At 34.6% G+C, this 26,533-nt stretch overlaps 3 protein-coding genes across 3 annotated transcripts; 2 read left to right on the plus strand and 1 right to left on the minus strand.

Moving 5' to 3' along the window:
* The first annotated feature begins 2,485 nt into the window (after positions 1-2,485).
* Positions 2,486-6,777, plus strand: LOC128181600 (TAR DNA-binding protein 43-like). The gene is made up of 4 exons (XM_052850064.1): positions 2,486-2,860; positions 3,093-3,256; positions 3,527-3,667; positions 3,834-6,777. The coding sequence occupies exons 1-4, from the start codon at positions 2,557-2,559 to the stop codon at positions 4,485-4,487; spliced, it is 1,263 nt and encodes a 420-aa protein (XP_052706024.1). The 5' UTR covers positions 2,486-2,556; the 3' UTR covers positions 4,488-6,777.
* A 1,731-nt stretch (positions 6,778-8,508) lies between these two features.
* On the minus strand, positions 8,509-11,801 carry LOC128182043 (uncharacterized). The gene is made up of 2 exons (XM_052850646.1): positions 11,698-11,801; positions 8,509-10,502 (listed from the first exon to the last, which is right to left on the minus strand). Exon 2 carries the CDS (start codon positions 10,498-10,500, stop codon positions 9,550-9,552), a length of 951 nt encoding a protein of 316 aa, XP_052706606.1. The 5' UTR covers positions 10,501-10,502; positions 11,698-11,801; the 3' UTR covers positions 8,509-9,549.
* Positions 11,802-17,993: 6,192 nt separating this feature from the next.
* On the plus strand, positions 17,994-23,548 carry LOC128182499 (NHL repeat-containing protein 2-like). The gene is made up of 10 exons (XM_052851139.1): positions 17,994-18,242; positions 18,797-19,383; positions 19,724-19,858; positions 20,040-20,172; positions 20,489-20,582; positions 20,826-21,057; positions 21,384-21,506; positions 21,732-21,911; positions 22,398-22,602; positions 23,088-23,548. Exons 1-10 carry the CDS (start codon positions 18,089-18,091, stop codon positions 23,342-23,344), a joined length of 2,100 nt encoding a protein of 699 aa, XP_052707099.1. The 5' UTR covers positions 17,994-18,088; the 3' UTR covers positions 23,345-23,548.
* The last annotated feature ends 2,985 nt before the right edge of the window (positions 23,549-26,533 follow it).

Raw genomic sequence — 26,533 nt, forward strand, 5'->3', positions numbered from 1 at the left:
TTTCTGAATGCTATAAAAAAAGGCGAAGGCGAAAGTGCGAAGTTGCAAAGGCGAGAGTGCGAAGTTGCGCCTTCGCACTTTCGCCATCGCAACTTCGCGCTTCGCCGTCGCATCTTCGCACTTTCGCTCCTTCGCCGTCGCATTCTCGCACTTTCGCCTTCGCAACTTCGCACTCTCGCATCTTCGACCTAAAGGCGAAAGTGCGAAGGTCGAAGTGACCCCATCGGAACACCATACTCTCTGCCCCAACGGATTTCCTCGGTGTTTTGCGACCTGCATGTTTGCCCGCTTGAATATTATTAAATATTATTTTGAATATGATGTACTCATGTACTTGTACTCTTATCCACATCTCGATATATAATGACAGACTACATTTTAAAACTATAGTCTGTCCCAAGTTATTGCTTCATCACTTTTTCATGATTTTAAATAAAAATACACATACCTGTGAAATAAATTCAGTTGAAATCGATGAAAGGGAATATATCTAAGATATCTTCATTGAACAGTTATCATTTTTCAATCATAAAAGTTCACATTTCTTACGGAGTTTTATAATGGGAAATGTTTACATCTTTTCTCCATTCCAATTTTTCAACGTTATCATCCGGGCTTATTGCTGATGCAATGCAAAATCTCCGTTTATTTTATATTTTGACAGTGTATACAGAAGATTGGGAACTGATAAAATAGCTCAAAAGCTTATATCGAAAAAATTACAATTTCAAATTTAATTTTGTTCTGTAGTGTTTTTGTTTTGTATTCATGTTTTATAGATATTTACTGTTTTATGAAATTTGTATTATATTTGAGCCCTAACAATAGAAGCCCTAATATTAGTGCCCTAATTATAGTGCCCTCACTGCCCTGATAGTACAGCAGGCCATAATACTGGAGCCTGCTGCCCTATCAGGTGCCCTAATGGTGTAACAGGTCCTAATACTGGGGCCTGCTGTCCTAATGGCCAGATGGTGTAGCAGGCATTGGTACCGGAGTCTGCTGCCCTAATGCCCTAACATCGTGAGGTTTTTGGGCAAAGTATATATCAGGGGGAGAGAGAGAATGTGAAGAGAGCCAGAATAAAGAGGGTTATAGTTATAGGAGAGAGAGAGAGAGAGAGAGAGAGAGAGAGAGAGAGAGAGAGAGAGAGAGAGAGAGAGAGAGAGAGCACAACAGATTGCCATTTGATGTACATTTTTAACTTGTTCTTTGAATACACTCGATTCAAAAGAAACTTGTGTTCGTCTTCAATAGATTTATTATTATTTAAGATCTACTGGTTCTCAAAATACAACACAGAACTCATAAACGTTTGTGACGCTGGAGCAAGAAGATCCCTTCGCATTGACTCCGAGAGCCTTGAGAAAACGTCGCAGTTATTTTAAATCTACATGTATATGTTTATAATAAAATACGCTCATGCAAAAGCCCAATTTTAACTATAAAGTGTTTTTCATAATTTTACATACACGAAAAAAAAAACCCACCCCAAATTTTGATGGTATCGAACCACCAGCCTTAAAAGCCCCAAAACTTTTTTTTAAATGAATGGTGCTCTATTCAAAAGCTGAGTCATTTCAGTCATGACAAACACATGTTACAATTAAATAATCACAAGTTAATTTACGGACTTTTATATAATATTTTTCAAGAACGTTGTACTCTGATACAAAAATAATAAATTTAATGTATAAGGCGGCCTAGCGTGTCATCACTTCAAGTTTTTGCTGATTGAAATTAGTCTTTTTTAAAATTAAACTATGAAAAAATATAGAACACTAATCCACTGAATTTCTTTAAAACTAGTATTTTAATATTTTGGTGCACGCAAACATCACTTCAAATTCATTTATATGTTCCAAATACTGAACCAATGTTAAAAGGGTTACAAATCGATGTTTTGTAAAATATATCGCATGGAACGAATTTTTGAAGAATCATCAAATACTGTATGTGGATATTTTAAAATTTCAACTGTGTCTTGACATTCACCCATCAGCTTAACGAATGTGTAACCAGAGACACAAATAACATATTTTTATTGGTATTTATGTCTCTGGTGTAACATTTTGTCCAGTATACCCTAATAACTCATTGTTAACTCGCCAAGTGCACCGTGTGTGTTTGCATTAGAATATAAGCCATCAATACTGTTTTACAATTGATACTTATGTATACATCAATTAATTAAATTTCATGAAATTTCATAAAAATGCAAGTACAACAAATCGTATAGGTCCCACTGGCTTCGCCTTTGCCTCCCCCAATCTTTGGAATTTTTGTTTTATAATTAGATATTAAACGTAATAGATCTTCATATTTATATCTGTTTTTTCCAAGGTTACTTTTGTCACTATCGCTATTACCAGAGATTTTTTATTTATGTCTCTGCTATTATCCTTGACGCTCAGAGCTATGATACTTTACTGTATCGGCAAGTTCATAGTACTAGGTTTACCCTGGGCCTACACCCATACCGGAAACGGGGGAACGCACGCGCAAGTGCCATTTTGATGCTTGCTGAATTTGGGAAGAAAATCGTCAAAGAAAACCATGTCTGAACACTATTTACAGGTCGCAGAGAAAGAGGATGACGAGCCAGTTGAGATACCAAGTGAAGATGACGGTACCCTACTACTCTCTACCCTAGCAGCCCAGTTTCCGGGTGCATGTGGGTTGAAATACAGAAACCCCCAAACCGGAAATTTCCGAGGTGTGCGACTAAGTGAGGGTTACCTTTATCCCCCAGAGGGATCTAGTTGGGGAGACGTTGTTTATGTTGTTGTGTTTCCTAAGGTGCAGAATGTTGTACAAGAGCAAGAGGAGAATCAGATACACTACATACCCAGTATTTGTGGTAAGACTAATACCCATCACTTGGCTTTTTATATAGGTGCCATAAATCATGTTACAAGAACAGAAGAAGGCTGCATTAAAAATCATGAAAATTTTTGTAATTAAAAACTACTTTGACAAAGCTTGTTTTTATTTTACACATCAATTATCTTTTTAATATTTGGCATCCCCTGCATAAGTGCCTTATCTGTGTTTAATGTATATCACTTCAACAAATTTGGACCATTTTATAGATAACAAACGCAAAGGAGATGACATAGAAAATCCAGGTTCCAAAACTCGACGCATGGACAAGAAGAGATGTGTTGATCTCATTGTTTTGGGCTTACCATGGAAAAGTACAGAGGAAGACATGCGCAAATATTTCTCACAGTTTGGTGAACTGTTATTGGTGCAGGTGAAATGATGATTTTTTTTACTTTTTAATTACCCTAAAAATTCTGCTTGTCATATCAGTTGAGATATTGTATAATTTATAAAAGCAAAAGAATAATGTAATGTATGCAGAAGAAACTTTTGTAAACATATATCTAACCTGTTTTAGATTAATATATAAATGCTATTCATTCTTTAGAATATTCCAAGATGATAAGATCAATTCTTTAGAATATTCCAAGATGACAAGATAGATTTTAGACTAAGTGAAAATTTTATTGGTGTGTTTCAGGTCAAGCGAGATGGCAAAACAGGACAGTCCAAAGGATTTGGTTTTGTGAGATTTGGTGACTTCGAGGCCCAATCCAAGTGTTTAGCTCAGCGACATATGATTGACGGAAGATGGTGTGAAGTAAACATTCCAGCCTCAAATGTAATTGTTTCCTGTATTTTTTAAACAATTTTAATTGATAGTAATCCTCAAACAAAATTTCTATAAATCATAGGAAACTCAACCTGCTGAAAACTTTTGTTAAGTCTGTATAAAGTTGGTTTGTATTTTGATTTCAAAATATGAAGTTATTTTTTTCTTCTTACAGGAGCAAAGTGGTCCACCAATGAACAGAAAAGTGTTTATTGCTCGATGTTCTGAAGATATCACAGCCGACGATCTTCACAAATACTTCAGCAAATTTGGTGAGGTGTCAGACGTATTCATCCCCAAACCTTTCCGGGCCTTTGCCTTTGTGACCTTCATGGATGCAGAGATTGCACAAAGTCTTTGTGGAGAAGACCACATCATAAAGGGAACAAGTGTCCATGTCAGCAGTGCCACACCCAAGTCATTTGGGAAATATGAGGACCAGAGCCAAGGGGGTCGGGAACGAGATGGTAGGCGGGACAGGGACAGGGGGGATTATGATAGGCTAAGGAGGAGGGGGGACAACAACACAACCGTCCGAAATGAGACTGCAATGGATCAAAACATGGGAATGAATTTCCTCAACTCAGCAATGTTGGCAGCAGCACAAGCTGTACTTAGTGGTCAGGGAGGGTGGCCAGGGATGGGAGGGACCCAGCAGCCAGGGGCAAGTCAGGACCAGACCATGGCACAGAGCTATCGGGGTACCAGTCGCCCAGACAGTGGGGGTCAGAGTTACACTGGGTGGGGATATGATTCTCAGGCCAGTACCCAGGGAGGTGGGTACAGTGGGTGGAGTGGAAGGGGAGGGGCAGCAGGTGGGTGGAGCTAAAAATGGGGGAGGAGGAGGGAGGTGAAAGAGTAGTGAGATTTTAATGGCAGAGTTGTGATGGGAATGGTCAAACTGTTCCCTAAAATGGCAGGATAGGGAGAAAGTTTGTAAATAACTTACTGTTTATTTTTTTCCTCTGAAATTTATTTTCCTCTATTTTTTGAAAGAAAACAAAAGTTTAGTGTGCTGTAGTTAGCAGAAGTGAGCAACAAATGTGTGGTTTGTTTAAGATTGGTCAAGAAGATGTAGGAGAGGTGAAATGAGGAAATGACTGGCGTGAGAACTTGTTTTAAAGCGACATTTTGAAAGGAAGAGATTCAGCAGATTTCAAGAGAGATGTGAGGACATAATATAAGCGAGATGGTGCTTTGTTTTGAACAGCCGGAAAGTGAGAGTTACCCAGACTGACAATTATATATAAGTTTTTTATATATATATATATAAATGTGAGATCATGTTCTTGTTAAAGAGATGGTGTAAGTGTTGTGTAAAGAGTTACGTTTGTTGTTGTGAAGTAAAATAGATACTCGACTGAGAGAAGAATTTTGTGAGTTTTATCCAAGAGGTTGACACAAGTGTCAGAGAGAGGATTGATTTTGGAAAAGGTACTTGAAAGAGAAGAGAAAGAGGAAATGGATGCAGGTTTATGCTAGGTTTAAGGTAACAGAGCGGAAGGATGATCGCAGGCAAATAAATTAGAATTGCCTGTTTGGTTCTGTCCCAGATATAATTCAAGATTTCTATATTGAAAGAATCTGGGGGATTAGACCAAAGAAATTACTTCATCCTGGTAGAAAATATTTTTATTTAAAATGGGACAGGGGCTCAAGAGGGTCCTTCACTCTGTGTGTCAATGCTGAAAATGTAAAAGATTAGGAATTAGGAAATTTGTTACCAATGCATTTTTTACTGCATCAGAGATGGCAGGGCATACATCAATGTAATTAAGAATACCGTATATTGCTAGTACAACGCATTCTTTTGAAATAACACCAAACTTAAACACAAACAAACCATTTTCAGCAAATATTGCTCTAGTGAAAAGATGTTGTTTGAAAATTCCCCTGCGATAGTGAGTTTAAAAAAGAAAAATTGTTTAATTTATTTTAAGCACAAAAATTCTCGTCATTTGTTGAATACAGCCGAACAATGAAAAAGTTTTCAAAGAGGCTACTAAAATTTGTCTTGATGCGCTTGTCAGGAAGTTGGTAAGAGGTCCGTTAAAGAAGGCGCCATGAACGAGAGTATACCAAAATTGTAAACTAGGTATATGTGTGTACTAATGCGCAAGAAACTGGAGCGTGTAAGTGAAAGTCCTTCAGGGGCATAAAAGGCACGTAGCATCAAGGAGGGCCAGCCCCCCCCCCCATTTTTCTCGGAGCAAACATTTTTGTTAAATTTACATACAGAAAAGTTAATAAAAATGAAGTCCCCCCCCCCTTCTGGAAGTATGTAAAAAAATTGAAGTGAAAGTAAGGAAATCAACAGTGAATTATTTTGCTTGTCAAGATAGTTTGGATCACTTTGACTCCCCTTCCACACTTTCAAAAATGATGCTTCGTGCCTTCCACAATAAAGTTGCGTGAGTGTTGGCAAACGCCGTCTTCATTGTGCTGGCATGGTGTGAAATGTTCTGCAGTTAAAATGTAGCGAAATCGAATTGTATGCATGCATTTCGGACTGTAGAGTTAAAAAAAACACTTTTTGGTTTTAGAAATAATATTTTTTTTAAAAAAGAAATGTTGCAAGATATACACAGAATGAAGGAGGTGGGTAATGGTCCTTTGACACTGAAAGATAGAAAGGGTGTATTCGAGATTAATGAAGGAAATGGAGTGACGTAAAACTTAGTTAATTGTTAATCTTGATTAAGAAAATGCAATTGAAATATTTATGATTTGAATTGAAACAAAATGCAATTTGATATAACATATCTTTTAAATTGGTAAGTTAACAATACTGAAAAATCCCGATACATGTAAAATTCGCGCGAGAAATATTCTTCAGGGGATTTGAAGTTGTTAATAACTGGAACGACTTGTTAGGATACAAAGGTAAGGTAAAACTTTCCAGTAAGACAGATCGAGAATTGGAAGATTCTAGGTAGGAACCAAGGTAAGAGGCAATACTTAGAATCGAAACCTAAGGATTCTGGACAATCGAAACCAATTGGTAACTGTATTGTATTTTCAGTGTTATCGATCATGTTTACAGTGTAAAATAAATTCAACGTGTTGAATGTTTTGAACAATGAATAGAAAGTAATAAAGAAATAAGAATGAAAACTTCAGTTGTTATTATTCTCTTTTGTAACCACGGTGTGTATAGACATAACCTTCCCTTTTCGTTGGTAGTAACCCGGATGGAACTAAAGGAAGCATGCTGCTGTGTAGATTAATTATAAATATCTGTGAATCTTATCCATATAAAGAGTTAGTTAACATTAAGGTTTGAAATTGTAGTTTGAATTGTCAAGTCCTACTTTGGATAGTCTTCGATATACATGTATTTATTTAACTTGCTCAAATTTTACTTTTTAATAAGAGGTTCCCGGATTCAGACAGTCGCTCATACACGCGCAAGGTATGAACATCCTGTTCTTTCATACATGTATGATCATAATTAAATTGTTTGAAAAATATATTGCAGACAACCCATTTACTCTTTTGATTTTAAAACGCACCTGTTTATCCAGTGTATTTTCAGAAGGAATCTAAAACGAAAATTTTAATCTTTAGTTTAAAGGGCATAGTCACGATTTTTGTCCCAAATTTTTTTTTATTTTAATGTTTACAATGCTTTAGTAAGGCATTTTAAAAAGGCAATTATAATTTGAATGTATTTTGTTGAATAATAAGCGAGTTACAGAGTTTACAATTCTTTGCTATGTAAACAAAACTTTTGTTTACATTTTGAATGTTGAAGTGAAAATTCTTGTTTTAAACACAAAATGAATGTGTTAATCATTAGGAACTGTTAATTCATGCTTAAAATGAATAAGAGGATAGACAAATTAGTTTGAAAAAGATTTTTACTGGTATATTGAACCTATGTAAACAAAAACAGGGCACGAGCCTTGATTACATGACAAAGAGTTGCGAGCCCTGTATCTTGCCTAAAACTCAACGACTAGCACCCAAATTTCATTTGATGATTAGAAATACATTCATAAAGCATTGTAAATAATAAAAACAGAAAAATAAAATTTAACTAAAATCGTGACCATGCCCCTTTAAGAAATTATATTGGGGTATTAAACAATACAACAGCACATTGCAAGTACATGTACTAGGTGTTTAATATATCCAAATCATAAGTGTACGGAAATTGTACGAAAAATGATATAAAACCAAGATAGTAATGAGGTATTTGGAAATGAATGCAGTGCAGATCATCGCATGCATTGCTCAAAAACATTGGCCCACATTGGGGGGAGAGGGGGGGGGGGGGGTCGATTGAGTAAGATAAAAATTGTCATCAAAAGAACACGGATAGAAGATGATGAAAATACATGTAATTTAGAAGCTGGGTAATGTGCTATCTGATGAAAATCGAATACATGTATGTGATCTGCTCCGACAATTCGATATAGCGACATCAGATTGTCGAAGCGCAGATCAAAGCTCATAGTCAAGCAGATTGGGTAATGTGTTTCAGTTTCAATTATGTTTGAACTCAGTCTTCACTAGTTATACTTTCTTTACTTGGATTAACGTCTGACGGTGCTGCTAAGGTGAGCGATACGGTCTTTGACCCTTGTTGTTAAAGATGTACTGCTCGGCTAAACCAAAGATCCTTCTCTAAATCCTACGTGCAATTGACTCTTAGCCGATGTAAAATTGCGATTGTCACAATGTTAACGCAAGTTAAGTCATCGTACTTTGATTATACATTGAATCACCTTGCTCCTGTTATACTCATAAACTCCGTCAACGAATGACCTTAGATCACGAAAGAGTTGGGGTTTTTTGTTTGTTTGTTTGTTTTTATTTTTTTTTTTTTTTTTACAAAAATTGAACACTTGTACAAAAACTGAACACTTGTACAATTTTACAACCATAGTTTATTTACATTTCTTGGACTAACAGCCGTAAATAATTTAAGGACATGTTTTCAATATTTTAACGATAACGTCTACACATAACAATTTATACAATAACTGTATAAAGATGGTTTACAAAAAAATTCTAGTCAGTATAACCATGAAATCATTTTTTATGCAAAAAATAAAAGTATATAAAAATATCTTGATTGCATATTCCTTAGTTAGCGATATAAAATAATGACCGTAAAAACAGAGACTTGTTCGCTGCTTGCATAAATTTATCTTTAAGTACAAAATAAATATTAGTAAAACACTGCAGGAACGAAGCGGCAAAATAAAAAAAAATACCGACAGGATCTTATGAGACCAATTTTAAAGAAATTCAGGAATGATGATAGCTCCGCCATTATAGCCATGTTTAACTGTATATTAATGATTGCACCTTTAATTTAATCGTCCATTTCAGGACAGAAAGCACATATAGTTATAAACAACACTAAAACATTAAAATTATTTATAAAACAGAATTGCACAACACGAAAAGTTAACATTGCTATACAATATGATATTGCTTATTAAAACAACTGTTCATGGAGGATTCCTGGAAAAGAAAATTATGACTAGTCTACGTGTCTAAAAATAACCTTTTTACCCTTCTAATTTAGACCGGTACAGTCCATGAGCAATGAGATATAGACCATGTTTTGTTGTCGATGAAAAAAAATATCGTTGATTCACTAAAGTTTTGCGAAAATGGATAACAAATTGAAATGCATTACAAAAAACACGACATAAAATCACAAAACACATTAGAATTAGGAAGTAAACTGTCAATTATTTAAAAATAAATCTCACTAACAAGTAACTTGTTCATATAATCCGAGTATATATTAAGCGCCAAAAATGTCAGTAAAAAAAAAATAAAGGTAAAGCAGATCTAACAATGTGAGCTACAACAAAGGTTCCAAACCGACAAAACAAACGTCCTAAAATTTCTGTGAGCATTTTTTTTTATAACTATCTCCCCGCAGTTGGAACGATCATCAGTCCCCCGGTAGAGGACAATACAGCTTGCATGGTTCCTCTACTCTTTTTCATTATATTTTTTGCCTCTTTGGTCGTCGCCCGGGGCGGCGGGCGTGGAGATCGTCGGGCCTTGCTGCCTTCGTGCATCAGTCTGGACATGCGCCCTCCTTTGTCCAGATTTGCCATTTCTTCCCCTTCCGGTTTTACTCTTGGAGCGTTAGGCACATCTCTGGGATTATTGCCATACTTGTGCAGTAAAGAGTCCATACGTCCACCTTTATGCTGTTCTGCAATTTCTTCCGCCTCCGGTTTAACACGTGGTACTGCGCGACTGGACAGAGGAGTTCCGAATCCTCGCAAGTTCTTCATCATCTCCTTACCCTCCATGCTAGCTGTTACCGACGCCTCTGGTTTTACTCTTGGTTCTTTTCTAGCCGACGATGGGATTTGTGTGGGGTCATGCATCAGATTACGCATATATCCCCCCGAACTCTTCTCAGCGGTTTCGGATGCTTCCGGTTTGACCCTTGGCTCTCTGCGAGCCGAGGTTGGAAGTCTACCGTAGCTATTGAACAACTGACTTGTAGACTTTCCTTTGTGATGGTCAGCTATCTCCTCTGCTTCTGGTTTTACTCGGGGGCCCGGAGCAGGCTCGGGACGCGGTGTTGCAGAGCCATTCAAAAGTCCGGAAACGGTGCCGTTCTTTCCAAGCTGGAAATTCCTCTTTCCTTCTTCTGTCTGACATCGAGTCTCACATCTTGGAGTTGGAGGAATCGGCCTCGGGGTGCCACTCCCAAACAGTTCCAGAGATCCCTTGCTTTTGCTGGCGAATTCTTCAGCCTCTGGTCTCACGCGAGGTGCTTTACGAGGTGTGTAGTAGTTTCCTGTCTGGTCAAAGCCTGGGTAGGGGCCAGAGGGTGCTGGGTCACTCTTGTACAGCATGGCTACAAATACAGGAACATGTACATGTATGACTTGATCATTTAACGCTGTACATGCATTCAATTTTAATTAAGTTGAAAAGCAACGGTATTTATAAATAAACTCTTCTTATAAGTAAAAATTTTCAATAATTGTTCTGTTTGAACTTAAGATGATTGCGAAGAAGTATATACCCATGCCATTAAGAAAAAGTTCTGCAGGATTCTATACACATCGATCATCATTGACAGTGAGAATTACCTCATATGTACCAATAACGAATATACATGTTATGTCAAGCTTATATAAATATATATCTGTGGAGTGAGGCTAGAGAGAGAGAGAGAGAGAGAGAGAGAGAGAGAGAGAGAGAGAGAGAGAGAGAGAGAGAGAGAGAGAGTTATTCTATAAGTTATCCTTTACCTGGCCATACAAACATTTCTGTGATTTTTTTTACATAGAATTGTAGTGGCATATTGCTCAATATTGTCAAATATCGTTCGTAAAGCTGCACGACTAGCTGTATGCAACATAGCTGCAGGACTGTAGCTCCCGGTCTGAAAAAAATCGGATGGACGACCTGGGAGCTACAGTGCCTCCCATAGTAAAAAACTGCAATTTACGGCGCACAAAAAATTGCGCTAATTTTGGACTGATTAATCTCATTTACGATCACATTCTGTACAAATATTTGATCCCAAAAAATTCCTCGGACATTTTACTACAGATATCGTCACTTCACTTGCCTCTTATATTCTTTTAAACACCATCACAGCCCTGCAAATTAAAGTGGTGCAAGTTTGTTTACATTTAAAAATGGCGACTCTCGATCTCGACGTAAATTAACATACTTCATTTTCCGAGGTCGGTTATCATGTTAAAGAGAAAGTCTGAGGCAAGTAAAGTGACGATATCAGTAGTAAATTGGCAGAAGAATTTAATGGTACAAATTATTTTTACAGAATTTGAGTAAAAATCAGGTTAATAAGTCCACAATTAGCGCATTTTTTTGTGCGCCGTAAATTGCAGATTTTTCCTATGGGAGGCACTGTAGCTCCCAGGTCGTCCATCCGAAATTTTTCAGACCGGGAGCTACAGTCCTGCAGCTATATGCAACATATATATTGGGTTGGGTGCGCAAACATTCATCGAGGTGCAAAGCTGTATTGTTAAAGATGATACGTATAATAAAACAACTTATGTTAAATTCATATTTACCTTTTAGAGACGATGTTTTATAGACCTAATCCAAATTCATTTTAGCGAATGCCGTGACGTATCCACGGTAAACAAGCGAGAACCTGTCTTCCGGTGGTCTCACTAATGTACGATAAAGAAATGACTTGCATATTTCGAGTTAATATAAAAAGGATGTTTTTCACCATAGTTTTTAATTACCCTGATTTTTAAAATTTTGCTTTTATATTTTTTCTGATTTAACCCCTTCTACTGTTCTTAGCTGCGATTTTAATTAATTTTTTCGGGCTCAAGATTCAAAGAATGGGAGGGTGATGATATAACTATGATTGATTATGATTAAATGTGATAAAATAATAATGATTAACACAACAAAATATTTCTATAAGTTTTTATTACGGATTTATCGACGAAAAATCAAAGCTGTTGGTAAAAATAGATAACTCGTACGTAGAATTCATACGGCAGCAGAAGAAATCTGTATACCCGCTGTTTATTGATGGATAATTCAAATTTTCTTTAACAAAATAAAATCTAATAGCAATAAAAAAAAAATGACTTTATATTCATTAAATAACGCAAACTAAGTAAAAGTTGGGTAAGTAGACAACTCCTACGCAGAATGCATTCGCAGCCGAGAAAAGAGCACACCTGCCGCTTACCCATGTTACCTGATGGGCGATCTTAATGTTTTACTTTTATTTTCTAACTTTAAAAAATTATCATATTAATATTGATAAAAAAAAAACCCCACATTTATTGATTAACACTCACTAAATTAGTAAAAATCATGAAAGTAAAAAAAAACTACTCAGAATCTATAATCTAAACAACTAATTGCTAATTTTTTTATTTTATTTATTTATTATTTTTTTTTGTATGTTAGTCTTTTATTTCATTGTACTAAAAATGCATAGATAAAATTATTAATTTCTTTACGCAAATTTAAAAAAAAACCGCGAATGACTTAAAAATAAAGGGAAAAGTCTAACACAGAATTCTTATGACTGTGGATTTAAAATGCACGCCTGCCATTTATAGTTATGTCATTTTATTTGTAAATTATTTCAGATGGCTGTAAAGTTAACATTTTGCCTTATGATTATGTTCAGAAGAGAAATTTACTTATTGCTGTGATTAATTTATTATACTACATGAAGTTGGGTGATACGAGTTTTATATAGTCCGTATATATCACTCCTTATAAGTTTGACCCAGTTCTGTTCTCTCTAAGAACTTTCATGTTGTAAATTTTGAATTTACTGGTGGGTTTAAATACAAAATTTACACATGTTGGAAATTTTTTATTTACACCCACCCAGTAAATTCAAAATTTACAACATGACAGAACCATGCGTTCATTCAGAGTTTTTTTTTGGGGGTAGGGGGGTATTCAGGTTTGTCGGGGAGGGGGTTGAGGCATATTTTTGGTCATTTTACAATGAAAATTTACGAAATTTTTTTTCCAGGGGGGGGGGATTCCACCCCATCCTCCGAATCCCATCTAGATTAGTTCATGAAAAGTCTGTTAGTGGTGAAAATCTTCCTAAAAGTCAAAGAAAAAATCTTGCATCTACTCCAAAAAAAAAAAAAGAAAAAAAAAGAATGATGATTGAAATAAATATTTGATGGAAGTTCATGAGTTATACTAACATATACATGTATTGTTATTAAATTGTTGTTGTCAGCAAGAACATTCTAGACTACGGCAGCTTACCGTTCACGAGACTGTTCCACGATCTTTGGGTCTAAAGACCAACTCTGTTTTTTAAATGTTTTTTTTTCTACATAATGAATGAAAAATCGTGTTTCAAAACTAGGAACCAGCAAAGAACGTCATATTGTTATAAATATATAGTTGTTTGCTTGTCAGTTTTCAGCAAGGAATCAAGCTGTTTTCTCGAGATTTCCATTATATTCCCCCTATTTATTCGGAAACCTATCGAATTATTCATAATAACAGGCACGTAGCATCGTTTTGGAAAGTGGGGGGGGGGGGGGGGGGGGGGGTCCAGACTCATCCAAAAAATCTTGACAAGCAAAAAAAAAAGGGGGGGGGGGGGAATTTAAAGTTTCCAAAAATCTTTAAAATCCTAATCCGGGGGGGGGGGGGGGGGGGGGGGGGGGGGCTGGTGTAGTATAAAATAAAACTTCAATCTCATTCCCCATTTCCATATCATTTCTTTATATACTCCCAAAAAGGGGGGGGGGGGGGGCGAACTCCATGATAATTCAATTTTTTATATGTATATTTTAAAAAATTTGTTGCTGCAAGAAAAAGTGGGGCCCCCCTGATGCTTCGTGCCTGAATAACTGCTAGAATCACACAAACGTATATGTATACAAGTATGTTATTTATAAACATGCATTTCTTTCTCTCTTTCTTTGTTTACCTCCTTCTTTCACTTCATCTCTTCGTCTTCTCCATTCATCTCTCTCTCTCTCTCTTTCTTTCTCTCTTCATGAACGGAAAAACCATACAAACATCGAGATAGAAAAATACTTATATATATATATATATATATATATATATATATATATATATATATATATATATATATATATATATATATATATATATATATATATATATAGTTGAACCTGCGTTTAACTGTTCTAGTACATGTATTTTTTCAATACAATTAAAATACATGTATAGAGAAAACTATCAAGCAAACGGGATTGAATGTGTATGAAAATAAATAAATAGCTATAGGACATGCACAAAAAATCTGTGCGCCAATATATCAATCATTTTCAAACTGATAGACATATTTTAATATTCTTGTAGCGAGTCGGTAAGCGTTCCACTGCAACATTCACATTCTAAATGTTTGAAAAGCAAAATGTCATTCCGACAATTTTAATGAATCACACTGAACAGAATGAATCGAGGGTCGAGAAATGTTGTACATTTGATAAAAACAGGGACGTATATACTAAGTATATACGTCCCTGATAAAAAGAAAGTCAAGAATAATGCAAGAATAATGCATGGCTGCATTACCAAATATTATTGAATTTTTAATGTATTGACATGTGCATGTTTTTCATACGACAAACAATCATTCGCTTCATTTTCCCTCAAACGGTTACACGCAGAGTTTTGTATAAAAAAAAAAAAGAAAAAAAAGAAGCGGGACCATCATGTCACAATCTGAACACGAACACGTTGATTAATGTATTTTTGATTATAAATCATGTACTAATTACAAAATAACTTGCACATTATTTCCTTTACTATTTTACTATAATATTTGGGGCTAGTGGAAGGGGGGGGGGGCTACATGTCCAAAGATGATTGGTGATCGTCGGCTCTACCTATACACGTGTATATATACACGTGTTAGTTTCTTGTATATTCTGTGTGAATTGAACGGTTTTTTTGTCGCTTAAGAAACAATAGACCTTTACCTACCTGTATATTGGGAGACGACCGTGAAGCACACCGTGTACACAACCCCCATCCCATCTCTCTCTCTCTCTCTCTCTCTCTCTCTCTCTCTCTCTCTCTCTCTCTCTCTCTCTCTCTCTCTCTCTCAATGTTTTAGGTGACTAGGAAAAATAACAGTTATGAACGAGTAGATCTACGAAACACAAAAAATTATGTTTCAAAATACTATGCAGTCCACTTTTATTATTCCCGTTGATAGAGCAAGGTCGCTACATGCAACAGAATTATCAGAGTTTCTGACACCCAATTAAAACTTATATGTAATCTTCATGTAATCTATATGAAATTGAAGACGTATAACACTCAATCCTTATATATCTCATGTACACTTACACTGAACACTTAATCAAAAAATATTATACGCCATCAGTGTTTTAACTAGTCAAACTTAAGTATAATTTCTATAGTACATTCATAGCCATAAACATTTAAACATGTGTGTTACTATCTTTGAGAAGCTTATAAGATACAGAAAACAAAATTGTTTTTGTAAAGGAAAGTATAATTCATTATTATTTACGAAACAGACCAGACATATATTAACCAAGAAGATTGCCATGTCATTGAGTTGAATCATTTTACAACGTTAAACATTGAACCGGGTGCTTTTTTTTCCTCCATTGAAAATTGAAACCAAAATATACCCGTTACACTGATATCATGCAATGTAAAATTTTGCTACAGTCTTATGAATGACGTATGTTATACATGTATTTGTTTTTAGAAACAAAATCAGGACTTGAAGATTTACATATAGTTTGGTGAACTAGGCAGTGAAAGTCTTAGATCTAGATATGAAAAAGAACAGGCTAACGTACTTGTGTAAGCATTCCAGATTTTATAATTATTTGTTCTCCAAAATTCATAATTTTAGTAAATTTATATGGAGAAAGAATATATACGTTTAAAGCAGAGTGCACGCACATTTTCGTATATACACAATCAGTTCTGTACAATGTTAGTAACTGTTTACATCTTGAAATGTAAGAATTTTTCTTTGGCTTTGTAGATGATTTTCGATCACATACTTTTCATGAGCTGATTCTATATGGGATTCGGGGGTGGGGGGGGGGGGGAGTTGGAGTTGGAGTTCCGCCCCCCGTGGAACAAATCAATCTTAAATTTCCTCGATCCCCTCCCTAAACAAACCTGAATATACCCCTCAAAAATATTTTGGATGAACGGATGGTTTTTATTACGTTTTAATATTAATAATAATCATGTATACGAGGGTTATTAGAAAAGTTCGCGGACAAGTTGACTTGTGAGCGGACTATTTACATGATACTAGCGAAACTTTTCAGATTTAACTTTTATTTTCTAAGAAATATGAAACGATTTGTTTGTTTTAAATGCACTATAAAAATATGCAGCTTAATTATTTGATGAATATGCTTCACGGAGCATGTCATTTTTTTTTTAAATATTTTGTACACATTTCTCCTTATTAAGAAAATGTACCGTTGAAGTGCATAAAAATAAACGATATTTCATATGACATCACAATAACTTATGAGGGTCATTTTAGGAAAGTTTTAAGTTGAAGAATTTCTGACCGTTTTATCGCCGAACTTGGACGAACAACGCTTGAAAATGAGTCAACAACTTTAACGTCTGTTATATTTATGGACATCTTGGAGCACCAAGTCGTCATTTAATTTTGTATGCACGCAGGAAAATCCCCGATGGAGACCATGGGTTCTTATATGAATGCTACTATTTTTTTTTTATAGGAAAACCGTTTTCAACTTGAATCACAGAGGTTTAAAAATGGAAAAACTGTTTTTTAGCCCTTGCGGACCCCCCCCCCCCCCTTACAGCCGGGATCTTGCACTTATAGATTTTGCTTATTTACCTCATCTGAAGTCGAAACTGCCTAGACAGAAGTTACTTTGAAAAAGAGTAACATGTTTGACTTTCAGTTGTTTGACGTCACCTGACTTCGTGGAAATATGAAATATTGCTCCGTAAATCTAATTCACGCAAAGTAAAAATTGCTGTATCTTTTGGGAAAAAAAATTAAATTCATATGATTTTTAGCATACTTATTTTCAAATGGTAGTCATTTTTGAAATAAAACATACGCCATCCTACAAAGTTCACAGTAATTTTGCCGTAAATCACTGTCCGCGAAGTTTTCTAACAACCCCCGTACATACAGTTGATTAAAAAAAAACTAGGTAATGAAAAAATCATATCCATTATGTATATAATATAGGTAGGTATTCGACAAGGGTAATTTAAGCGTACACATGTACATTCCTTCAGGCTTGTGTGTTTCGTATAGACTAGTTCTTAAATCTTTCACTGTATTATAATTTATCATAAAAGCCTCAGTGACAGGCATAATAATTTTTTTATTAATATTATCATTTTTAAGTTAGAAAATATAAAACATTAAAATAACCCATCAGGTAAGCGGCAGGAGTGTTCTTTTCTCGGTGGGCGAATGCATTCTGCGTATGAGTTGTCTACTTACCTGATTTTTACTTAGTTTTTGTTAATTATTGAATATAAAGTCAACTTTTTACTGCTATTAGATTTTATTTTGCTGGAGAAAATTAAAATTATACATCAGTTAAACGGCGGGCATATAGATTTCTTCTGTTACCGTATGAATTCTACGTACGAGTTATCTACCTTTACCAACAGCTTTGATTTTTCGTCGATAAATCCGTTATAAAAGCTTATAAAAATATTTTGTTGTGTGAATTAATATTATTTTATCACATTTAATCATAATCAGTCATAATTATATCGATATATAACCGCATTTGCCGTGGGACTTACGTGGGACTTACGTGGGACTTGTTTTCCCCGTGGGACTTGTTTTAGTATCAGCGGAATGGGAGGATTATAAACTTCCGGTTTAACCAAAACTGTTGTTTGTTAATTGTTTGTGTTAAAGTTTTTAATTGTTTTTTGAAGTATTTTGAGGAAGATGTTGTAATCTCGAAGATGAGTGATGTGGGCGTTATTTTAGAAGCGTGTACGCTTTTTGATCAAAAGCTACAAGACACTGATGATACTGAAAAGCGACATAAACTTATCAGGGAGCACATTAATTTGGTAGAAAATAAACTTAAAGTTAAATGCCCACAGTTTAAAACAGGTAAAATAATATTTCAGTGCTTTAAAGGAAAGGTATTATTTTTTCTGTTGTATGCCTTTTTAATTTGTTAAAAAAAGACATGCCATAAAATGATTAATATGAGATTGATAAAGAGAATACAACTGTTTATACCATTTGTGTATTTAGTTTATGTATGATATGTGATGCTGTGTCCTCTTTCACACTAGTTAATGGGATGGGCAACCCAATTACATTAGTAAGCAAAGTTCTTTTAGTTCTTGTGGTCAAAATTGAATTAAAGGCTCCTGTAACTTTTCTCAGAGCCTCATTTTATTGGAGACCCAGCCTTGTTTGAAAAACTTTATAAATATGTGATGTATAATGATGTCTCTTCTACATGATCAGATAAATTAAATGGCCTAGCTTCTAGGGTTCCTGACCAAAGATTCAGTGGGCCTATATTTCCTTCCTTGTTTATTTTTTTTAACATCATATCTTTTTTCTGTAAAAATTGTTGCCATGGCCAGGACCTAAAATGATTTGTACTTATACTGGAATCACTCTTGTCACTTTGTTCCCTCCTTATTTTGTAGATTTAGAATGGATGAATGTTAGCAGTCCATTGAATCTAGAGCAGCTGAAAGGTAAAGTGGTTGTATTGGACTTCTTCACCTACTGCTGCATCAACTGTCTTCACATTCTTCCAGACCTAGCTGCTTTAGAGAACCAGTTTACTATTCAAGATGGTGTCATAGTCATAGGTGTTCATTCAGCAAAGTTTGAAAATGAGAAAATCTCTGCTAATATTTTAAGTGCCATTTTACGTTACAACATTGACCATCCTGTGATGAATGATGATGAAGCTACCCTATGGAACGAACTCATGATACAGTGCTGGCCAACTCTAGTGGTTCTAAGTCCAAGTGGATATATTCTACAGTTCTATGTAGGAGAAGGTCACAGAGAGAAACTGTTGGAGTTCGTCAATGTCTGCACTTCTTTCTACCGTGACAACGGTCTGTTGAGCAAGCATAACATTCCTTTGGATTTGGAAAAATACAAGAGAGGTAACCTCTCCCTAAAATTTCCAGGAAAGATTTGTGTTACAGGGAAAAATATTGTGGTCAGTGATACTGGACACAACCGAGTTCTGGTGTTGTCCAAAGATGGTGTGGTACAGGTATCTTGGATTATCATTTATAGTCTTACCTTTATCTTATATAACTAACAAATTTAGCTACAGTATATCTATTGTAAAATTTAAGGTACATGTATAGTTCATTCTGTGATCTGCTGGTACATAATCATTCATTGATAAAATCATAGTAAACTGTACATGATGCAAAGTTTGCCAAGCTTTTAAATGAAAAATAATTTTCTGTTAAATGTAACAGGCTATTAGATTGAAAATAGCTTTATTATCTCAGTTGGAAAGTTTTCATAAAACTTTTTTTAAAATTGAAAACAAACTCTTGTGTGCATTAATTGACCTTTTTTTTTTTTTTTACTTTTTTCAACAGCATTGTATAGGTGGAAAAGAAAGAGGATTCAAGAACGGGACATTTACTCAGTGTCGTTTCGATTCTCCTCAAGGTGTAGTTATGAAGGAGAACGTAATCTATCTAGCAGATACTGAGAACCATGCCATCAGAAAGGTAAGCTTAAAAAGCAGAATTTTTATACATTAACACATAGAATATTTTATCATTCTCTGATTTGGATTGCTATAGATCCTTATGTTTTATACTTTTCTTTGCTTTAAAAGTACCGGTATATTGTTTTTTCTTTGTAATGTTTATTGGTTAGTGTTGACCATTGTTTTTGTTCATATTTCAGATAGATCTGCAGAAACAGGAAGTCACTACAATAGCAGGCACTGGTAAACAAGGAAATGATAAATTAGGAGGGGGAATCGGCATAGAGCAAGAGTTGTCTTCTCCTTGGGACGTTGTGATTGGCCCTTCACCAGGTAATGTTGCCAATGAATTTTTTGTAAGCATTTGATACTTTTTCAATTTATTGAATAAATTAATTTAATGAACTTGCAGACCTCAATTAAATCCAAGTGGCCTTATACTAAAGTCATTGCTCTTAACCTCCATTAGGCCGGATAATTTTAATATGATAGATCTTTTTTTAATGTTACTGCCAGGTTTTAAAAAGCTAGTCTTGATAGTTGATGCTGAAGATGTGATGTTTTAAAAATTGAATATGATTTTTAGATTTTTGAAAATGTTTGGTTAATAACTAATGGAGTATTTGAAATATTCAAATGTTATCACCAGATGGACAGTCAGACTCTGTGTTGTACATAGCCATGGCTGGGACACATCAGATCTGGGTTTATTTCCTAACAGATGTAAAGTGGCACAAGGGGAAGTAAGTATTTGATACAATTTATCAATCACAATGCTGAGCCTGGTTTTCTTAATGAGTTAAAACGAGTTAAAGAAACTTTTTTCCTTTTATTTCATATCTTTTTTTCATGAGATGATTGTCATTGAATCAAAATTTATTAACAAATTAAAACATTGAATTCATAAAGTTAACATGCTTAAAAAACTTTTAATTGAATTATGAATCAAATTAACAATCAATATGCCCATACCCTTTCCTCTACAGGGAATACAAGCAAGGATCTTGTGTGCGTTTCGCTGGTAGTGGTAACGAAGAAAACCGAAACAACAACTACCCAGAGAAGGCAGCCTTTGCCCAGCCCTCAGGTCTGACCCTGGGAAACACCCTGGAGGGGTCCTTTCTGTTTGTAGCGGACAGTGAGAGTTCCACCATTAGGAGTGTGGCTCTGAAGGATGGGGCTGTGAAACATGTTGTCGGAGGAGAGAGGGACCCAATGGTTAGCAAAGCAAGATTTACAATGTACAATGTATAGTAATACCCACCAGTGTTATCAATAGGCAGTTATAAACAGTGATTTTTTATTCATTTGTTTCTGAAGGATGCAATACTATTTTCCATGGACATTAATAATGATATAAATTGAATTCATTAAATTATTTTTGAAGGAAAACTATTAGCATATTTATATGATGTACAAGTGTTTTTTTAAAATTCTCTGTTTCATTGAGTGTGTCATACATTGTAGAAATATTTTAACATAACGGTATAAGTCTAAATTTATTTTAAACTTCCACCATTAAAAATGATGTGAATGTGTTTTAGAACCTGTTTGCCTATGGGGACAAAGATGGTGTTGGGATTGATGCAAAGTTGCAGCATCCTCTTGGTGTTGCCATGGTAACTGATTCTGGTTCTATTCTGGTAGTTGATTCTTACAACCACAAGGTCAGTTTATTTGAGAGAGAGAGAGAGAGAGAGAGAGAGAGAGAGAGAGAGAGAGAGAGAGAGAGAGAGAGAGAGGTACATGTGAATTGTTATTGTCAAATTAAAAAGCTATCAGTATTACAATATACCATATATCATAGAATATTAAAGTTTTGTTTCTTCTGCATTAGATCTTATACATGTATATAATTCTGTAAAATAATGTTGATGATCTTTTAATTGTAGCTGAAGCAAGTGGACATCAGTAAGAAACAGTGTACCACTGTGTGGGGGTCGGACGGGGAGGTCACACTGAATGAGCCTGGGGGTCTGAGTGTGGACAGCAAACAGGGCCTGGCCTACATAGCTGACACCAACAACCACAGCATCAGGATACTGAGGATCCAAGACAAAGTGATGTCTCAGGTACATAATACCAGACATTCGCTATAGGTGGATATAAGGGATTTTTTCCTTGGAAGAAAAGAGAGAACCAAAATTACTCTAGATATTGACTACATGTACAGTGAATGATTGCAAGATTTTATATTTTTGCTGTGATCAAAATGTTTACTGTTTAATAGCAATAAATTTACATTATTGGGGATGTAAACCTAGAAAATAACTAGCAACTGTTTATTGCCACTGATCACTGTTAAAATGTTTAGAAGCAACAAATTTTTGTGATATTTAATTTATGGTTAAAACCTTAATATAAATTAAGATATGTTCATACTGGTTCATGTTGAGAAATATTTGCAACTTTGAACTTCAAGTTAGTTAACAGTATTGTAACGAATTTTTTGCTAGCTGTTTTGATATTCAATACTCTGTGTATCCTTTTTACTTCTTAAAAAAAGTACAGTTTGATTCTGTGCAAAAAAAACTATTTACGATTTTTTCTTTGACCAGCTGCCAGTTATCTTCCCCAGTGACACAGTAGATAGTCTGACTATAAAGTTGTCGGACATCTTGAAACCAGGAAAAGAACCAGAGAAAAACGAGACCATCAGTGTTGCCCCTGGATCAGAGGTCAAGGTGAACCTCCTTCTGAGTTTACCAGTTGGAGGTCACATTAATGATGAAGCCCCAAGCAAATGGACTGCTGTTATTCAAGGTAACATGGGCATTTTAGAATGAAGTTTTGAACATGTAACCTTTATAAAGTCTCATGGCAGTGTTAAGAACTTTACAATGCATGCATTGTATAGACAATAAATTTGCTTTGGTTTTGATTGCTTTATTAAGATGTTTTATAAAATGTCTCTGAAGAAAAAGTTGTAGGACTTTTTTCACAATTTGGATATGTTATTCACAAAAAATGAAAATGATTAAGATTTTCAGAATTGTAGTTATTTAATTTTTTTTTTGAAAAACGTGAATACTAGTACTATGTTGTAAAGTTGGCAGCAATTATTTGTTTACACATCACCTAGCTTAACACTTAAGCTTACTCTCGTATCATAGGACCTAAGGAGCAAAGTTTAAGTATTGTTCATGCTATTTGCTCTACATACATTTTGTTGCCTTATGCAGCTGCTTGACTACAAATGCTTCCCTTTTCTTCCTTCAGATTACAAATATTTATTTTTCTTGTTCCAGAGTCCTCTTGTGATGGAGCGGGAAATCCCCTCTTTTCTCAGACAGGAACAATTCAAGAAAACTCTCCTCAGCATCTCTTTTCTTGGAAGATGCCAGATTTGTCTTCCAGTGGTAGATTATTTTTGTACTTAAAGGCCAAAGTGTTTTATTGTGATGAAAGCAAAGCCTGTAAGATGAAGGAGAAAGTTTTTATGCAGGAGTTGATTGTTGAAAGCAGTGGTGCTAGTAAAGAAGTGCAATTTAAATTCCCAGTTTGATTATGCGTTGCTGAAAATTTAAGGATTGAATATTTTTTTTACAATTGTTCATTTACTTTTTAAATTAAAAAAATGTATTTTTAAACAATTTAGTTATGGTGCAATATGTATTTATACATAAATGCAAAATTCTTAAGAAATATAAGTTTTACAATTTTACATTTAGTTATTATGTTGAGATTAAAAGGATGCTTCTTTAAACACAATGAATTGTTGTTCTGTTGTCATTTGAGTGTGTATATGTGATGAGAGTGAACAACTCTTTTATTATCTGAAACTTACTGAAAGGATCAATGACTCCTTGACATAGACAATACTTATTTTGAATCACCCCCCCCCCCCCTCCAAAACACCCCCTACCCCTTACTTGGGTTTATGATAGCATATTGTCATTCAGAAGCTTATCTACCTGATTATCTACCTGATTATTGCTAATGCCAGACGCATTTTCTTCCAGACGAAGAAAATAAACCCCCCAATGATTTGCAAACTTATATTAGTTATATTTCAGCGATGTACATTTATTTGAAAAAATGTTGGGCTTTTTAATGACGAATCGAAGAAAACTATTTATCCTTTTATTAGATTGACCCATGTGCTTGAAGGTACAGATAGATTACACAAAGATATTTGAAGTAAAACCTGGATGAATTACTGAAGACAAAGTTGTAGGTCTGGTAATTTGACGTTTAGGTTTTATGTAAATGCGACATGTACATGTATGTATAAAATAATCGTACCGAATGTCTGCTGTAATAGATAGGTACGTGTATTTAAATGATGTACATGGGATGCGTTTGTAGAGACAGCACGTAATTCTTGAAGCAATGTTCAATGCCTATTGATTAGCTCATGCAACCATCTTGTATGTAGAAATTGCTAGATTTACTTGACCGCAGCTGAAAATAAGCACTGTCAAACTGTTAAATTACTGAGTAACTTTTCATTCAGTATAGTTAAAATTCGTCAATCTCTTCTGCAGTCGGTCGAAAAAAAAACAACCCTGCAACCAAATGGCAATTGCACCTAACCTCGTAAAATGCAGAACCCCAAAATAAAATGAAACTTTGACACTACATTATTGTAACTGTACCTATAACTAAATTACCGGATAAATGTTCAGTAACTAGAAATATGGTTTTTATTGATTATAAGTTAGAATTCTTGTCCTGATAATTTGATATTTTAAAACAAGTTTCGAATTTTTTATTTGAGTGAACACACAAGCCCTCCCCCGTTTAAAAAGTAGTTTGGTGTTACTGGACTGCTAAAATCCGACACTAGTTCAATTTCAAAACGTTCCACAGAACGTTTTAAAATAACATACGACGTTCATTAATTTAAACTAGGATTTTTACCGTAAATCCAAATAAGACATTTGAACAACAGAACCCGTCCGTCCCGATTCCAATTTAATGACCAGTAATTGCAGATTCATCCGCCAGACCATGGACTATATTTTTGTTAGGTGTAAATAAATACCAGATAAGATTAACATGAATGGCCTTGCGGAAAATTTGTCTAACTTGGGTACACTTTAATATCGGAGAATTAATTTGATTACGAGACCCACGGCGTGATAAACAGGCCCATGGAGGGCAACCGTGTCACCCACGGTCAAGTCGTAATAAATGACTTTTCGGTAGACAAATTAGTGGAACGGTGTATACATATTTTCCTCAATGAAACATACATGTTTATAGTGCATTTTAGTAGTGCACATAAATTGGGGGCATCGATTTTATCAAAAGTGCATAAATCTGTATCAAAGTTCATTTTTTTAAAGAATGACACCTTTTCTCTTCTTGATAATTTAAAAGTACATCTCCATCAAAATAAACCCGGCTAAGTTACCACCTTTTCGAATTTGCATTAACTTACAAATTACTTGTTAAGTTTTGGCATTTAAGTAAATAAATGACTAATAATTAAAGCTACATACACCAGGCCCCTAGATCTGTGAAACAGTCTTAGACAAGTTATAATTTGTGTTGTCTGAAAGTTTTAGAATAGAATAGATTTAAAATTATTTTTAAAAATTGTTTAGCATTCCTCTTCAAATTGTCAGATTCTGGTAAATAAGTAGTTTATAAATGATTGAAATGTTGACTTTCTGCTGATCCTAGGTCCAGAATTCACTTTCTTACTACTTTTCTCTTGTAAAAAGAAACCTAAATCAAAAAGCGATAAGCAAAACAAAGCTATGAAATTGCAAAGTAAAACAGCACTATTACTTATTCATTTTTTTTTTGGTTTCTTAATTGTTTTTTTTAATAGATTGTTGTTTTTTTTAATAGATTGTCATTTTTCTCATCTTATGATTACCAATAGGTATATGTATACATATGTAACTATTTCAAGAAATATTCAGATTTTGCACAATTTGTAACAAATGACTAGTTTACTATAATGTCCTGCCTGTGATGCCCCTGGATGGATGCACATTCTACAGAACAAAATAAAAAAATCTTCAAAAATACAATTTTGAAATAAGCTGATATTTGGTAAGCATTCAGATGTAGTGTTTATTTATTTATGACAAAGGACCAGTATTGGGGCCATATGAGTGGAACAAACTCTTAAAGGGACTTGGACACGATTTGACTTAAAATGTTTAAATTTTATTTTATTTAAGTTTTTAATGCTATGCCAAAATTTGAAAGTCAAATATCAAGTTATAAGCAAGATACAGAGTTCATGTTTTGTAAACAAAGCTCGAATATTGTCATTTTTACATATGTGTTATATTGGTGTAAGTTTCAATCAAATGTATCTTTCTTTTCTGGATCATAGTATTTATTAAGATATTGAGTTAGTTTAAATTGTTTTTTACATGTCATTTTGTCTAAGAAATGGTAATTCTCTACATTACAATTTTTGTAAACAACTATAAGACTCGAGCTTTGTTGACATAACAACCAATTCTTACCAGTGTTTCTCGCTTGTAACTTGACTTTAACATTCAATATTTTGGTCAATCATTTAAAATGATCAGGTAAATCATTTTAAACATAAAAAATAAAAATAAAATTTTTGATCTGTGTCAAAGTCCCTTTAATACGAAAAAGCAGAGAAAAATGTTTTTCATATCACATGTATTTATTAGTATTTAACTCGTGAATACATGTGGATGATTTCTTACGTGTATATCTATTCTGGAGATTCGAATCCGTAGACATCGCCGAAAAC

Source organism: Crassostrea angulata, chromosome 4 (genome assembly GCF_025612915.1).
Source record: "Crassostrea angulata isolate pt1a10 chromosome 4, ASM2561291v2, whole genome shotgun sequence".
Classification (NCBI taxonomy): Eukaryota; Metazoa; Mollusca; class Bivalvia; order Ostreida; family Ostreidae; genus Magallana; species Magallana angulata.